At 41.0% G+C, this 16,186-nt stretch overlaps 1 protein-coding gene across 1 annotated transcript in view; it reads right to left on the minus strand.

Annotated features, from left to right (window-relative positions):
* The window catches only part of LOC124870217 (probable G-protein coupled receptor 158), a 134,122-nt gene extending 120,927 nt beyond the window's left edge, over positions 1-13,195 (minus strand). Inside the window, exon 1 of the mRNA XM_047368769.1 lies at positions 10,091-13,195. Coding sequence (XP_047224725.1) covers positions 10,091-10,947 — 857 coding nt within the window. The 5' untranslated portion in view covers positions 10,948-13,195. The remainder of the gene's footprint in view (positions 1-10,090) is intronic.
* Positions 13,196-16,186: the final 2,991 nt, after the last annotated feature.

Raw genomic sequence — 16,186 nt, forward strand, 5'->3', positions numbered from 1 at the left:
TTGCATCAAGCCTGAACGTCTCGCTTGAATTTTGATCGGCTTTACAAAACCTTGAGGTCTGCCCATGTGAAGCTGACTAAGAAGGAGGCTGATTTTAGATGGAGAAGATGTGGTAGAATCAAGCAACAGCTCGTGATGTTCTGTCCAAAGCCAACTTATTTTCTATTTCTAGGAACCTCATCTCTGACTGGGATTGGCAGAGGAAGCTGCAGAGACCAATGCATTACAGGAAGTGGAGAGAGGAGGAGAGTGTGACACTTCTGGCAACTTCTTTGCTTTGAGCATCATTCGTTGTAGTGTGTTTTCTTTCAGCTTGACTGCTAACCTCACAATTTGTTCTGATAGCCCTTACAAAACAAACCTCGCCCAATAAATCACTCAATAAATCACTCTATATGTTTTCTATCATTGTTTACATCCTTTAATTGTTGGAATGAATTTAATTAATTTGAACTTTTCAAATAATTATCTACAATGGGCTGATAATAGAGTGGAATGATGATACAACATACAACACCAATGATTGATAAATGCAAAAACTCATTGGACAGGTCTGAATTTATTGTGGGTATTATATACACTTGCCCACACATACACCCCCACTAATATTTTAATACATTTTAAGCGACCATCTACAAGGTTTTGGCATAATTCTGTTTGGATCTTTGACCATTCTTCTAATCAGAAGTGGTAGAGCTATTTTCAATTGGCTAGAGATCCAGTTTTTAATGCTCTGATGCCTGAATTTATATCCAGAAAAATATATTATTCATGTTCTTGCTGTCAATCAAATTTTAAATTATTTAGAGATTATTAATTTAAATATTGCACCAACAATAAGTGTAATTGTAGGCGTGATGCTAATTATGACATCAGGCAGTTAAGAAATAAAACAATTTTTCCGTCTTAAACAGTATCAGCCGACAGTTTTCATGTGTGTTTTGCCTTATTCTCCATTCAGAACACTCAGCTGTGTCCCAGTTTTAACTATCTAGATGATTAACTCAGGTGAGGTTGAGGAATTTACTCCACAAGTACTTCCTGTTATTGTTGCTAAATAGCTCAGTCTTTGTCTCGTCTGACCACAAAGGTTTTCTCCTTGTGGCAGTTGGCTTGTCCATTTGGGTAAATTTAAGCTGTAAATTTAAGCTAGAATTGACAGGGCCAATGTTGAAGCAGGCCTTTCTTTCTAGGTTAGTCTTTTGAACATCCTAAACTATTTTCTTTCATCTGAAGATGAAAGGTTGAGTCAGATTACTGAATTGTGCACCAAACTGGCAGCTCCAACAAGACAGTTAACTTAAACAGGATTTGAAATGGATAAAGCAGGCTAACACTCAGATTATAGAACTACCTTCCCAAATCTCCAACCTCAACCCTATTAACAATTTGTAAACTGCGCCTTAAAGTTGGGTCTGTACAAGAAATCCTATCAATTTAAATGAATATCAATTCTGCCAAGAAGAGAAGTCAAATCTCCAGTTGATGGCAACAAAAAACATAGTGGCAGTGTATCTACAGTACAGACCAAAGGTTTGGACACACCTTCTCATTCAAAGAGTTGTCTTTATTTTCATGTCTATGAATATTGTAGTTTCACACCGAAGGCATCAAAACTATGAATGAACACATGTGGAATTATATACTGAACAAAAAAGTGTGAAACAACTGAAAATATGTCTTATATTCTAGGTTCTTCAAAGTAGCCACCTTTTGCTTTGATTACTGCTCCGCACACTCTTGGCATTCTGTTGATGAGCTTCAAGAGGTAGTCACCTGAAATGGTTTTCACTTCACAGGTGTGCCCTGTCAGGTTTAATAAGTGGGATTTCAAGCCTTATAAATGGGGTTGGGACCATCAGTTGTGTTGTGCAGGAGGTGGATACAGTACACAGCTGATAGTCCTATTGAATAGACTGTTGGAATTTGTATTATGGCAAGAAAAAAGCAGCTAAATAACGAAAAACGAGTGGGCATCATTACTTTAAGAAATGAAGGTCGGTCAGTCCAAACAATTGGGAAAACTTTGAAAGTGTCCCCAAGTGCAGTCGCAAAAACCATCAAGTGCTACAAAGAAACTGGCTCACATGAGGACCGCCCCAGGAAAGGAAGACCAAGAGTCACCTCTGCTGTGGACGATAAGTTCATCCGAGTCACCAGCCTCAGAAATCGCAGGTTAACAGCAGCTCAGATTAGAGAACAGGTCAATACCACACAGAGTTCTAGCAGCAGACACATCTCTAGAACAACTGTTAAGAGGAGACTGTGTGAATCAGGCCTTCATGGTAAAATAGCTGCTAGGAAACCACTGCTGAGGACAGGCAACAAGCAGAAGAGACTTGTTTGGGCTAAAGAACACAGGGAATGGACATTAGACCAGTGGAAATCTGTGCTTTGGTCTGATGAGTCCAAGTTTGAGATCTTTGGTTCCAACCACCGTGTCTTTGTGCGGCGCAGAAGAGGTGAACGGATGGACTCTACATGCCTGGTTCCCACCATGAAGCATGAAGGAGGTGTGATGGTGTGGGGGTGCTTTGCTGGTGACACTGTTGGGGATTTATTCAAAATTGAAGGCATACTGAACCAGCATGGCTACCACAGCATCTTGCAGCGGCATGCTATTCCATCCGGTTTGCGTTTAGTTGGACCATCATTTATTTTTCAACAAGACAATGACCCCAAACACACCTCCAGGCTGTGTAAGGGCTATTTGACCAAGAAGTAGAGTGATGGGGTGCTGCACCAGATGACCTGGCCTCCACAGTCACCGGACCTGAACCCAATCAAGATGGTTTGGGGTGAGCTGGACCGCAGAGTGAAGGCAAAAGGGCCAACAAGTGCTAAGCATCTCCGGGAACTCCTTCAAGACTGTTGGAAAACCATTTCAGGTGACTACCTCTTGAAGCTCATCAACAGAATGCCAAGAGTGTGGGCAGCAGTAATCAAAGCAACAGGTGGCTACTTTGAAGAACCTAGAATATAAGACGTATTTTCAGTTGTTTCACACTTTTTTGTTCAGTATATAATTCCACATGTGTTAATTCATAGTTTTGATGCCTTCAGTGTGAAGCTACAATATTCATAGTCATGAAAATAAAGAAAACTCTTTGAATGAGAAGGTGTGTCCAAACTATTGGTCTGCACTGTATATATTTGAGCCTTTATGTAGACTTTTTACCATCTCTGAATTATAGATCCACAATAAATTCTAATTTGTGCACACAGTTCTCATTGAATTTATATGTTGTACAAATAAATTCTCACATGAATAAGTATCGTTAAAACGTGTCATTAAATGCCATAAATTAATATGGTATGTATGCTCATGAGGACATGTCTTCCATGTTGATGGTGTGGCTAATCATAATAAAAAATCACCCAGTAAAAATGTAGCTTCACACTGCATTACTGCTCTGTAACTCTGTGCCCTCTCTATACTGACATAGAACTACACAAATTAGATTTAATGCATGACTTTTCTGCTTCTAAATGCCAGCTCCTGTAATGCCGAGAAAATTATAACATCACTAACCCCTTTCTTGGCTAAGCCAAAGAAGTCAATTAATGTAATAATGAATTCATTTATTCATTAATTTTTTTGAACCATTCTATTTCTCCAGATGTCTTCAGGAAATAAAAGAAGCAGGTTTTCATATCGCTCAGAGTCATAAACATCCTCCACCTCGATTATTTTATTTGTGTAATGTCCCAGACAGGCTGCTAATAATTTGTGGTGATGAGCAAGACATCACAGGCAAGCACAGCTGCTGCAGCTAGTTGAAACCACATGTGGGCTTCAGAAAATATGCTTTGCTTATAAGTAGCAGTCTGAAACATCAGCAGATTTCCTTAAAGCTCAAACTAGTGATTTCACAAATTCTACTTAAATCCTAGTTTGGCTGTGACTCCCAAAGACATCTTGACATGGTCATCTTGACATGGACTCTATACAGTGAGAACAGCACAGGTAATTTAGGAAGTCCAGAGCAACTCTTCATCATGTCATCAGCCTCTAAGAATGATTCAATATGGGGCTGATCAGCATGTAGGATTTTGCTCTGGGACACATTAACCAGATGGATGGCTTCCTGGGTGAATCCTAAATAAATGCAACATGCCGTGGTCTGCAGCTGCAGTCAAGGCTTCACTGGCCATGCTGCTGGGGATGTGATCAGGTGCCTTGGTAAAGTATTCATGCACCTGGAACTTTTTTTAACATTTTGTTACATTACAACCACACAGCGTTTTATTTTAAATTTCTTTGCTAGACCAAAACAAAATAAGGCATAATTGTGAAGCAGATGGGAAATTCTACAGAGTAAATTTAGTTACAAATAAAAACATGAAAATGTGGTATACATTTGTATTCAGCCCCATTGGTCAATAATTCTTAGAACCACGTTACTGAATCACTGAAATTACAACTGTAACCCTTTCAGAGTATGTCTCTACAATCCTTACATCTAGGAACTGAATGATTTCCCCATTCCTCTTTGCAAAATAGCTCAAATGGGTCAGAATGGATGGAAAGCACCTATGCACATTTAATATTTTATTCCAACAGGATTACCCTGTATTTAGCTTCAACCATTTTCCCATCAAGTCTGAACATTTTCTCTGTCCCTGAAGTAGAAAAGCCTTCCCACAGCATACTGCCTCCACTATGGTTTAATGTTATGTGCAGTGTTAATTTTTCACCATACATAGCATTTTACATGTTGGGTTTTTACAGAAAATCCCAGTAAAATGAGTTCCGACCCCAGCGAAAAGCCACTAGTACTGCAAATAAATTATTTAAAACACACTGAAGTTTGTTAAGTTAGATGTCTGGTTAAGAAAATGGTGGATATTTTTGGTTAGTCTAAGTCTCCAAGGCATAAATATAAGACATGAAAACAGCTTTGAAAATCACTGATTACCTTGCTACAGTGTTAGTTGGCAGTTGGCAGAATATATTAGGCAGTAAGTGAATTGTTTGTCCTTGAAACTGATGTACTGCAGGAAGAAAACTGTGAGTTTTCTTCATAACGTTTTAAACAACTTTAACATAGGCTAGGTTGACATAACATACAAACAACTGCAGCTTCTGAGATGTTTAAGTCTCCAGATGTCAGGATGAGCCAAAATTAAACTTAAGATGGAAAGTGGTTAAACCAATGATGGGGCCAAGGGTATCTAAGTCTTACTGATACGTATTTCGAGAAGATTCTGGCCAATTGCATAGCTTACAATGCTGGTTTTGATAGAAAAAATATGTCAGAACAGATTGTGCATAAAGGTTTGGTGTGTATGTTATTGCACTGCCACAAAAGCAAGAACCAGCCAAAACGTGGATGTGGCCCTTGTATGGGATTTTCTCAGGCTTTACGATATATGTATGAACTAGGTACACATTTGGGTAAATGCAATTCATGCTGGCTGAAGAATTTGGAGAGGCCAGACCTTAGCTGGGAATTACTTTCAACTGGTCAAGACTTCAACTTGTCTAGACAGTTATTTTGGGGCCTTTATGTAATCCAGGGACAACTCCATCTCCTGCCCATTGTTTAGCATATTTCACATAAGCTATACAGTTGGGTCGTTGGGTTGGGAACACCTGCAATGGAAACAACCCCTCCTCATGAGTCACAATAACTTTTACATTATCTGAATGTCCAGATCTCGAATGCTCTTACCTGCTCTAGAGAACATGGCACTATGATGCACTATATGGAGAGAAGGTAACGCAGTGGTTGCAGTTTGATAATTGAGACAGTGTTCTGCTGAAACACCTTTGGCTCTGTCTTTTAGCTGAATAATACTCTTGTTGAGGAAGGAGATTCATTCATTTAAACTGAACTTTAAATATTCTACATTTTAATCCAAGTAAGCATGTTTAGGATTTGATTGATTGATTGATTGATTGATTGATTGATTGATTGATTGATTGATTGATTGATTGATTGATTGATTGATTGATGCTTCATGTTTTCCCCTCCTCTCTTTCTTCCTGAAACACTGTGGATAAAGTCCAGTTGTGCAACAGAATCTTTAAAAAAATATGTGCATACTTATAAAAGTATTTGAATGAAATTAATTTGTAATTAATTATTGATTATTATAGTGACAGGAAAGTGGAACATACATCTCTGTTTACTGACGCAACTGACAGCGGCTTTGTATTGCTGATATTTCATTGTTTATTCATGACTGTATTGATTGTTTCAAGACACTCTAAGACTGGAGGTTTGAAATATGAGATCGGTGTAAGTACTGCACTCCTTTTCCTCCTCCCCTTAACCACAGCCAGCATGTATCTAAGTTTGACGCTTTCACAAAGACATCCTATATAAACCCTTCAGTGTTCATTAGATTGTAGTCAGCAGGAGGGATGCACAGCTGTGCTTTGACAGGCAGGCTTCTTAAATGAAGGAGGTCAACTTGAGTCTGTGAAGATACATTTGTACCATCTGTTAACAGGGCTGAAGATCCTCAGGATTCATCTTCGCATCAAATGTCATTATTTGCTGCCAGATATATTTTTATAGTCCTGTCTGGCTACTTTTGAAAAAATATTTTATATATATAAAAACATTCATCTTCTATACCGCTTTTTTTATAGTGGGTCATGGGGGACCTGGTGCCTATCTCCAGCAGTCTATGGGCGAGAGGCAGGGTAGACCCTGGACAGGTTGCCATCCATCGCAGGGCAACACAGAGACATACAGGACAAACAACCACGTACACACTCATTCACACCTAAGGACAATTTAGAGAGACCAAGGCATGTTTTTGGACTGCTGGAGTACCCGGTGAGAACCCATGCATGCATGGGGAGAACATTCAAACTCCATGCAGAAAGACTCCCGGTAGAGAGTCGAGCCCAGGATAACATGGCTCTGAACATGTTACTCAAGAGCCTTGAGTAACATGTTCAGAGCCCTTGAGCCCCATTTTATCATATTACAATCTGAAACCTCCCCCTGCATATTGTTGGGATTTTATATCTATTTTATATGTAAAAGTGAAAGGAAACATACACAATGATACCCTAAATACAATGCTGTGCCAATTACCTTCACAAGTCACCATATAAATAAAATCCATCTGTGTGTAATTTAATCTCAGACATGTCAGGGAGAGAGCTATGGAGATGTTTAAAGCAGGGTTGGGTTATAAAACAACACCCCAAGCTTTAAACAACTCCTAACAAAAATTAAGAGTATGGCACAACTGGAAACCTGCCAACACACTATCCACCTGAACTGAAAGGCTGGGCAAGAAGAGCATTAATCAGAGAAACAAACAAGTGGTCCAATCTACTTCTGGGGGCACTGCTTGGGTGGGAGAATCTGTTGCTAGGACAACTACACTGCTCAAAAAGATAAAGGGGACACTCAAATAACACATCCTGGATCTGAATGAATGAAATATTCTCATTGAATACTTTGTTCTGTACAAAGTTGAATGTGCTGACAACAAAATCACACAAAAATCATCAATGGAAATCAAATGTATTAACCAATGGAGGCCTGGATTTGGAGTCACACACTAAATTAAAGTGGAAAAACACACTACAGACTGATCCAACTTTGATGTAATGTCCTTAAAACAAGTCAAAATGAGGCTCAGTATTGTGTGTGGCCTCCATGTGCCTGTATGACCTCCCTACAACGCCTGGGCATGCTCCTGATGAGACGGCGGATGGTCTCCTGAGGGATCTCCTCCCAGACCTGGACTAAAGCATCCGCCAACTCCTGGACAGTCTGTGGTGCAACGTGACGTTGGTGGATGGAGCGAGACATGATGTCTCAGATGTGCTCAATCGGATTCAGGTCTGGGGAACAGGTGGGCCAGTTCATAGCTTCAATGTCTTCATCTTGCAGGAACTGCTGACACACTCCAGCCACATGAGGTCTAGCATTGTCCTGCATTAGGAGGAACCCAGGGCCAACCACACCAGCATATGGTCTCACAAGGGGTCTGAGGATCTCATCTCGGTACCTAATGGCAGTCAGGCTACCTCTGGCCGTGCGGCCCTCCAAAGAAGTGCCACCCCACACCATTACTGACCCACTGCCAAACCGGTCATGCTGAAGGATGTTGCAGGCAGCAGATCGCTCTCCACGGTGTCTCCAGACTCTGTCACGTCTGTCACATGTGCTCAGTGTGAACCAGCTTTCATCTGTGAAGAGCACAGGGCGCCAGTGGTGAATTTGCCAGTCCTGGTGTTCTCTGGCAAATGCCAAGCATCCTGCACGGTGTTGAGCTGTGAGCACAACCCCCATTTGTGGACGTCGGGCCCTCATACCATCCTCATGGAGTCGGTTTCTAACCGTTTGTGCAGACACATGCACACTTGTGGCCTGCTGGAGGTCATTTTGCAGGGCTCTGGCAGTGCTCCTCCTGTTCGTCCTTGCACAAAGGCGGAGGTAACGGTCCTGCTGCTGGGTTGTTTTCCTCCTACGGCCTCCTCCACGTCTCCTGGTGTACTGGCCTGTCTCCTGGTAGCACCTCCAGGCTCTGGACACTACGCTGACACACACAGCAAACCTTCTTGCCACAGCTCGCATTGATGTGCCATCCTGGATGAGCTGCACTACCTGAGTCACTTGTGTGGGTTGTAGAGTCCGTCTCATGCTACCACGAGTGTGAAAGCACCACCAACATTCAAAAGTGACCAAAACATCAGCCAGAAAGCATAGGTACTGAGAAGTGGTCTGTGGTCCCTACCTGCAGAACCACTCCTTTATTGAGTGTCTTGCTAAGCTCCAAAGATTTCCCCTTGTTGTCTATTCTATTTGAACAACAGCTGTGAAGTTGATTGTCAATCAGTGTTACTTCCTAAGTGGACAGTTTGATTTCACAGAAGTTTGATTTACTTGGAGTTATATTGTGTTGTTTAAGGGTTCCGTTTATTTTTTTGAGTAGTGTAGTACTGCACACCATAAATGTGTTCTCAGTGAAAAGGTGACAAGACTAAGGTGGCAGCATCATCCTGTGGGGATGCTTTTTTTCAGCAAGGATGTGGTCAGAGGTGATGGGAGAGTTGAAGGAGCTAAATACTCTCTCCATTCAATCTGACTGAGCTTGACCTATTTAATCATACCTCAAAAGTCTTGCAGCTGAACTTGAATCAAATGGTGGTTCTACAAGGTATTTGTCATGTTTGGGGAAAATAACTCAAATGCAGATCAACTAAAAGTGAGAATGTTTAATGGCAAAAACAACAACTCAAATTAGAACAACTTACAGAACTGGCCAGAACAAATGAAGACATGGAGAAACCGAACATAAAATGGAGAAATAGGCCAAATGGTAGATTAACGGAAGGAACCAGTGAGGAATAAAGAGAACCCATGAATATATATACTGAGGGAGGGGTAGAGAAATGACCAGCAAACCAGAAGATCTAATCAGAAGGAATGATAACAGCTGGGGCAGAGGGAAGGTAGAACAATCAGGGGATATGTGGATCAGATGAGACAGAAGGAAAGAGCAGAGCAAAAAAGAAGGAAAAACAAATAAAATATGCATGGAGGTAATCAAGAAACCCTAAAGAAAAATGTCAAACTGAGATCGAACAGGAAACTAAAGAAGGTTTTACAAGAGAAACACAAAGGACTGAACTAAAGGAATACACCTAACAATGAGCACAAGGAAAGAACTAATATGACAAAACCCAAACGGGAACAATTAAACAGTTGGTTAGAACGAACCAAGCAAGAATGCTGAAGAACAAGAACACAAATAAAAAACAAAACCTAACAGAGGCGGACTGTGACAGTATTGACCCAGGGGGCTAAATACAAATACATGCCACACTTTTCAGATTGTTACGTCTCAAGGTTTTTAAAAATAACAGTCTACACTTCTGCACCACTTTGTCTTGGTTTTTCACATAAAATCCTAATAAAATACAATGAAGATTATGGTTGCAACGTGCAAAAACTCCAAGGGGTGTGAATACTTTTGCGACGTATAATGTCTTATATTTGGATGTGTTCACTGTTATCCCTGATCCACAATAATAACAATAATATTAATAATAATAATAATAATAATAATAATGGGATATCTGCATCTTCCTCTCAGCTTCAGTCACGCTCACCTGAATTCTGGTGCAGAGTTGCTCTTCAGACCATAAAAACCAGCAGACAAGGTGAGCAGCCAATATGGCACGAAAGTCCCATGTTCACACTCCAGGTACGGGGCGGACCATTTGATCTGGTTCTTGTTCAGAAGGTAACTCCCACTGTTGGAGCCCGAGCTCTCGGGGACGCTTCTGTGGGCCTGTGGTCTTCTCCCGTCCCTAAAGTCGTGGAACCAGTCAGACTCCGGACTTCTGTTCGTCAGTTGACGGTGCGCGGACCCTGAGAGGTCCTGCAACCTCACCTCATTTTCGGTTCTGGTCGCCTGGAGAAAAACATGGGGACCGGGAGACGTGGCGTCGGTGTGCAGGGTCACCATCGCCCTGTGGATTTTTGGGTCTCCTTCCAGGATGCTCTGAACCAACGCGTGGTACCAGTGCATGTCCCTATGAACGGTTCGCTCGCGGGACCTGTTCGTTTGCAGGATCATGTTGAGGAAGTTGGTGGCGTGCGCCACGGTGTCCAGGACGCTATGTAGCGAGTAGTGGGAGGCGACATGGAGGCCGCCCCGCAGGCTGCTCAGCTCGTACCTCCGGGAGCAGTTGACCTGCCTCAGCGCGGAGGAGTCCCCGGTGTGCAGGAAAGCCGTCACCACCCTGGGGAGGTCTTCCTCTATTTTGTGCGCCACCACCGTGCGCTCTGTCGGCTGTAGCGGGTACAAAGTGGGTTGGTGGGGCGGCTCCTTGTTGTTGCTCTGCGTGCTGAACACTGGCGGGTACTTCTCGTCTCTGTCATTATCCGACCACTCCACGTATCCGTAGTTTGATCCCAAAACGAGCGCTGTTTGCAGAAGCAGCGGGAGGAGGATCAGAGCCATGGTTGTTCCTCACAGGCACAGAGGGGACACCGCCGGCACCTGGCAAACTGCGCTCATCGCCAAAGCCTCTCGCTCGGTGCTACGATTAGGAATACTATGTCAGACACACGCCGCAGCAGGTCCTGAATTTTACATCCATGACGTCGTCAAGAGCGACAGGAATCCCCCCACTTTTGGTCGGAGCTTCGGGGAAAGCGGACTTTCACACAGCGGCTGTCCAAAAATACACGAAACCCTCGGAGCTCCGTTAAATCTACAAATACTTCTCGCCTGGTCGCAACTCAATCAGAGCCTGGAGATGTACCTCCTCTCACTGCTGCTACTCTGAACAAAAAGAAAACAGTGGAAGAGGAGCAGGACGACGAAGATCGGAGCGAAATGTTCTTGAACTTCAGTCCCTCCAAATAAAACCCCAACACGCGATCTGAAGGGTCGCCCACGGCGTGTGCTTGCGTGTCTGTGTGTGGTTGTTTCTCAGTGTCAGTCTGCAGGGGGTGGGCGGGGCGTGGGAACAACGGGAGCTGTCCGGTGCTGAAAGTAGCCTGCTGCCTGTGGGAAGAAAACAGGAGGAGAGATGTTGGTGGAGAAGAGGAGATTTGAGGGACCAGGAAGGAGGTGCAAACTGGAAACAAGAAATAACTTACAAACGGAATGAAGCTTATTGGGATGCAATCCAAGCAACTGCGAAGAAATCTAGAAAATGTACTATAAATAACAACACAGCTATGTGTGGAAAAGCTATTGCATAAAACAAACTGATAAAATGTAATCAATAAAACAGTTGTGACAAAATAACAGCAACTGACAAAATCCAGTATCTCTTTAATTATAAGCAAAATTAATGTAACAGTGGGGTATCAGAACTGTACAACTAATAACAGTAAGATGATTTTATTACAAAATAAAACAACAGTAATTTATAGACGTGTTAAAGAGCTTCAAATAATTACTAAAATTCATGTTATAGTTCTTTTGTGCAACTTTTATCATTATTTCAGAAGAAACAGTTTTTGACTTTTGTAAAAATTGAAGAATAACAATCATGAATATCCCACTCAAAACATTCCAGTCATGGGTATTAGTCCATTTTATTTTCGTTTTTTTTGTTCCAGATGTGTTAATATCACTATAATATAAATTACAGTAGCTTAGAATGCCATGTGAACCTACAGTAGCATGATTCACAAATATTAAGCAGTACAGAAACTAAGGAACTACTGAAAATACTGCAGAGAAGTCTACAGACAAATGCTGTAGAATGGTTCAACAGTAAAGAAATGCAGCAAATACAGAAATTTACTGTTAAAAGAACATAAATGTTCACAGTGTCTACTTGCTTAACCAAATTAGTTGAATTGTAATTACTTCTTACATCACTTTATGATCACCTGGTTTCTCTCCCATGCAAAGCGAAATAAAAATATAAGAAGTGATTTGATATTAAGATGTAAAAATGTTGCTGAAATATTAGCAAGCCTTTAAAATTCTTTCTAATGAGGTGGCATGTAAAAAAATTTCTTGACAACCATAGGTCAGATTTGCTGTCCTTAGCAACAGGTGTATCAGGGGTTAATACATTTATCTAGCTGGCAAATCTGGCTTCAGCATTAGCACTGTCACTAAACTAGTTAAAGCTGGATACAAACTTGAACTCAATACAGTTTCAATACAGAAACGTCTCAACCAAAAGTCCTTTTACAGCTCTTGAGTTTTAATGAGTCGATACATTCACTCATAAAGCAGCTCATAAAACATATCAGCCTTACTGTTCTCTGCTGGAAACTGTACACAACAAATAAACGACAAACTGTTGAATGGACTAACAGCTTCTGTTGAATTCTAATCTGGTAAGACTGGTAACTAAGACTGGAGTTACTTTTTCTTTCACTTTGTAAAATAGCTCAGGCTCAGTGAAATTAGATGCTGAACCACTGCAAACAGCAATTTTCAAGTCTTGATACAGATTGCCAGGTCAAGGGAGTACCCTACCTCTTGCCCAATGACAACTGGAGATACGCACAAGCTCCCCTACGACCCTGCCTGGACAAGTGGTTATAGATGATGGATTAAATTACTTAAAGTTGCCTTCTAGGAACAACTGCTTTCAGTGGATGTTGTTTTGTTGTTATCTGTTGCATTCCATATAATTATTGTGAATCCATTTTTCCGGCTTTCTTGTGACATGAGAACCTGTCCTAGATTGCAATGCAAAACAGGAAACAAAAAATGTTGTAAGTGCTACTTTAGTGTCCTGCTTAATATTACAATTATTTCAACCACTACAGGGTGGAAAGGTTTTCTCTTTTCAAAACATTCTTTTCAATACTACTGTGTTGTTTTTAGTCGCATAATGTTCCAATTAGGTTTTTAAGACAAATTAATTCTCCCAAATATCAAATTACACATTAGTACATCAGCTATCCAGTGCATATAGAGCTATACTGATGTAACTTAAACACAGAGATGTGGTCGTGGAAGTTAAATAATTAGTCATTTATTTATTTGCTACATGATAGTAGAGATGCCAAATTGTGCTGCCTATTTCTGACTACACACCAACTGAGTGTCTTTCTTATTGATCACAAAAAAACAGACAGTGTTATCTCCAGCTGTGTGTGTCTCTGTGTGTGCATACGTCAATCTCACAGTGATCTTATGCTCTCTGGGGCTGATCAGACGTCAACCCTTGATTGTGAATTGAAATTAAAGAGTGCAGCATGCCCAGGGTGACTTGCAGGCTGTTGCCATGGCACTAGAAGGTGATTGCACAGTTATCCCCATGGGTGTAAGACGGCACCTCTGATCCACACATCACCCAGCCACGTTTTTTCAGAAAAATATGAATATGATGGGAGTTTACTAGCAGATAGACATCTACAGACAGAGCAGAAAACTCTGGCTTGAAGGTTTTTGCTAAATCCCTTTTTGTAGACTGCCTTAAATGACCAAGCAAAGAGGACATCATCTCAGTAAAGAAGACAAGGGACCGTGCAAAGTGACAGGTTCTTCTTCCTATTTCTTCTTATTTTATAGGCTTCGTTGCCTCCTGGGGTTGTTAAATATTTGATGGGCATTTGCTGCTTCTTCTGCATGCTTTCCAATTTGGGCCCATACAAGTGCAACACTTGCAGAGGTGGCTGTTCTTACATCCATGCTCTGTTCTCCCAGAGGTTCTTTTAGTTTTGCTCAGAGGAGAGGAAAGGAGTGGGTGGGGGGTTTAGGCTACAGAGCACATTCGTTGTTCCTGTGATGCCTTTTTTCCCTGCGTGCAGGGAATCTCAGTAGGTTGTATTTGTTGACCACAAAGAACACTTCTCAGGATTTAAAGCTTCAGAGTTTAAGTCTCTGCAATGAAAGAGGCTGACATGAAACTCACTATTTGTGCTTAAAAACCTGAACTTAAGGTAAATGAAAGCTCTTCAACTAGATTTATTTTCCTTATGATGCAGTATAGTGTAAGAGCTGGAAATACAGTAAAAGCATGAGCAAATCCATGGTTACCAAAGTACTTTTCATAATCCATGATTGGAAATGGAAAGAAGAGATCAATTGGTTTTTTATGATTTTTTTTACAAAGACAAATCTGAAAAGGGTGGTGAGCAATTGCAGTCATCCCCCTTTACTATGATACTTAATAAAATCCAGTGCAAACAATGGCATCAAAGACAATGAAATGCAGCAGACAGGTCAGGGATAAAGTTGTGGAGACATTTAAAGTAGGGTTAGGTTATAAAACAATATCCCAAGCTTTGAACATCTCACATAGCTCTGTTAATCTGTCATCAGGCCAATTGTTAGTCATGACACAGCAAACATGTGAGTAACGTGCTCTGGTCAGGTGAGACTAAAGTAAAATGTTTTAGCATACATGAAAAAAGCTATGTGTGGTAGAAAACTAACACAACACATCCCCCTAAACACACTATCTCCACCATGAATCATGGTAATGGCAGTGTCATGCTGTCGGAACACCTTTCTTTAACAGAGCGAGGGAAGCTGAAAATTCTGGAAGGAAATTTGGTAGGAGCTGCAAATAACTTAAGAACAGGGCATACATACAGCCAGCGCTACAATGCAATGGTTTAGATCTAAGCATGTTCATGTGTTTGAATGTCCAAGTAGACGTTTAAACCTAAATCTACTTGAGGATTTGTAGTAAGACTTGAAGATTGTTCACAGACACTCTCCATCCAATCTGATTGAGCTTCTGCTGTTTTATAGAGAAGAATGAGCCAAAACATTCATTCTCTAGATGTGCAAAGCTGGTGGAGACATACCCCAGAAGACTTGCTTCTGGAATTGCAGATTGGGGCTCAATACAAATGAATGACGAATTGTCATTCTACGATTTAGGAAAATCAGGTATCGTTTTCCTTCCATTTTAAAAGTGATTAACTACTTTGTCTAAGTGTGTCACAGAAAAAGTCAAGAAAATACACCAAACCTTTATGAACTGGGAAATGTGATCAATTCAAAGGGGTAAGTATACGTTTGCAAGGCACTGTATATGATAGAAATGAAAAACCTGTGGAACACTGTTAGCTGTCAGTTTAGAAGACAGCTGTCAACACAAATGATTTTAAATATACTACTGGCAATGTGTCAAATAAATGACCAGTCTGTGCCACCAGCATGCTATTAAATTGTATAAAGTTATGGTTTTCCTTTTTGAATGTAATCATAAGGCCTTTTTGTTTGTATGGATTTCTCTCCTCTCACTTAACTTCAGTATGAACAACTATCATCCGTAATATCTGTTATTATTTTAAGCTCTTATATTACTTTCTACGCAATGTATGTTTTCTTTGGTGATCAGATGTATTTGTTTAATCCAGAGATGTACAGAGAGTTCATCTGATGCTGCAACACTATGTGGGATTTCACAAATATCATGAATTTAAAAAAACATCTGTGATCCTGTGTGTGTAAATGTTTGTGTGTGGGCCTCTTTAAAGTCAGAGGATGACATTCTGATTCATATAATACCCTCAGATGGCTCATCTGACTCCACACATATTTGTGTTTACTCAAAAGCACACCCACGCTGACAGCCTTCAAAGTTGCCTCGTACTATGGAGGAGGAACAGTCACGCGTGGAAGATGCTCGTCAGGAGAAAGCATGATTCTCCCGTTTTTAACACGGTAATAAACTAATGGTATAAACAGTCCACAATATGTCAACATTGCTAAGTGCCACACCCATTCAACTTTAACCTCAAGACAGTTCTGACATGAAAAT

This window comes from Girardinichthys multiradiatus, chromosome 6, assembly GCF_021462225.1.
Source record: "Girardinichthys multiradiatus isolate DD_20200921_A chromosome 6, DD_fGirMul_XY1, whole genome shotgun sequence".
Lineage (NCBI taxonomy): Eukaryota > Metazoa > Chordata > Actinopteri > Cyprinodontiformes > Goodeidae > Girardinichthys > Girardinichthys multiradiatus.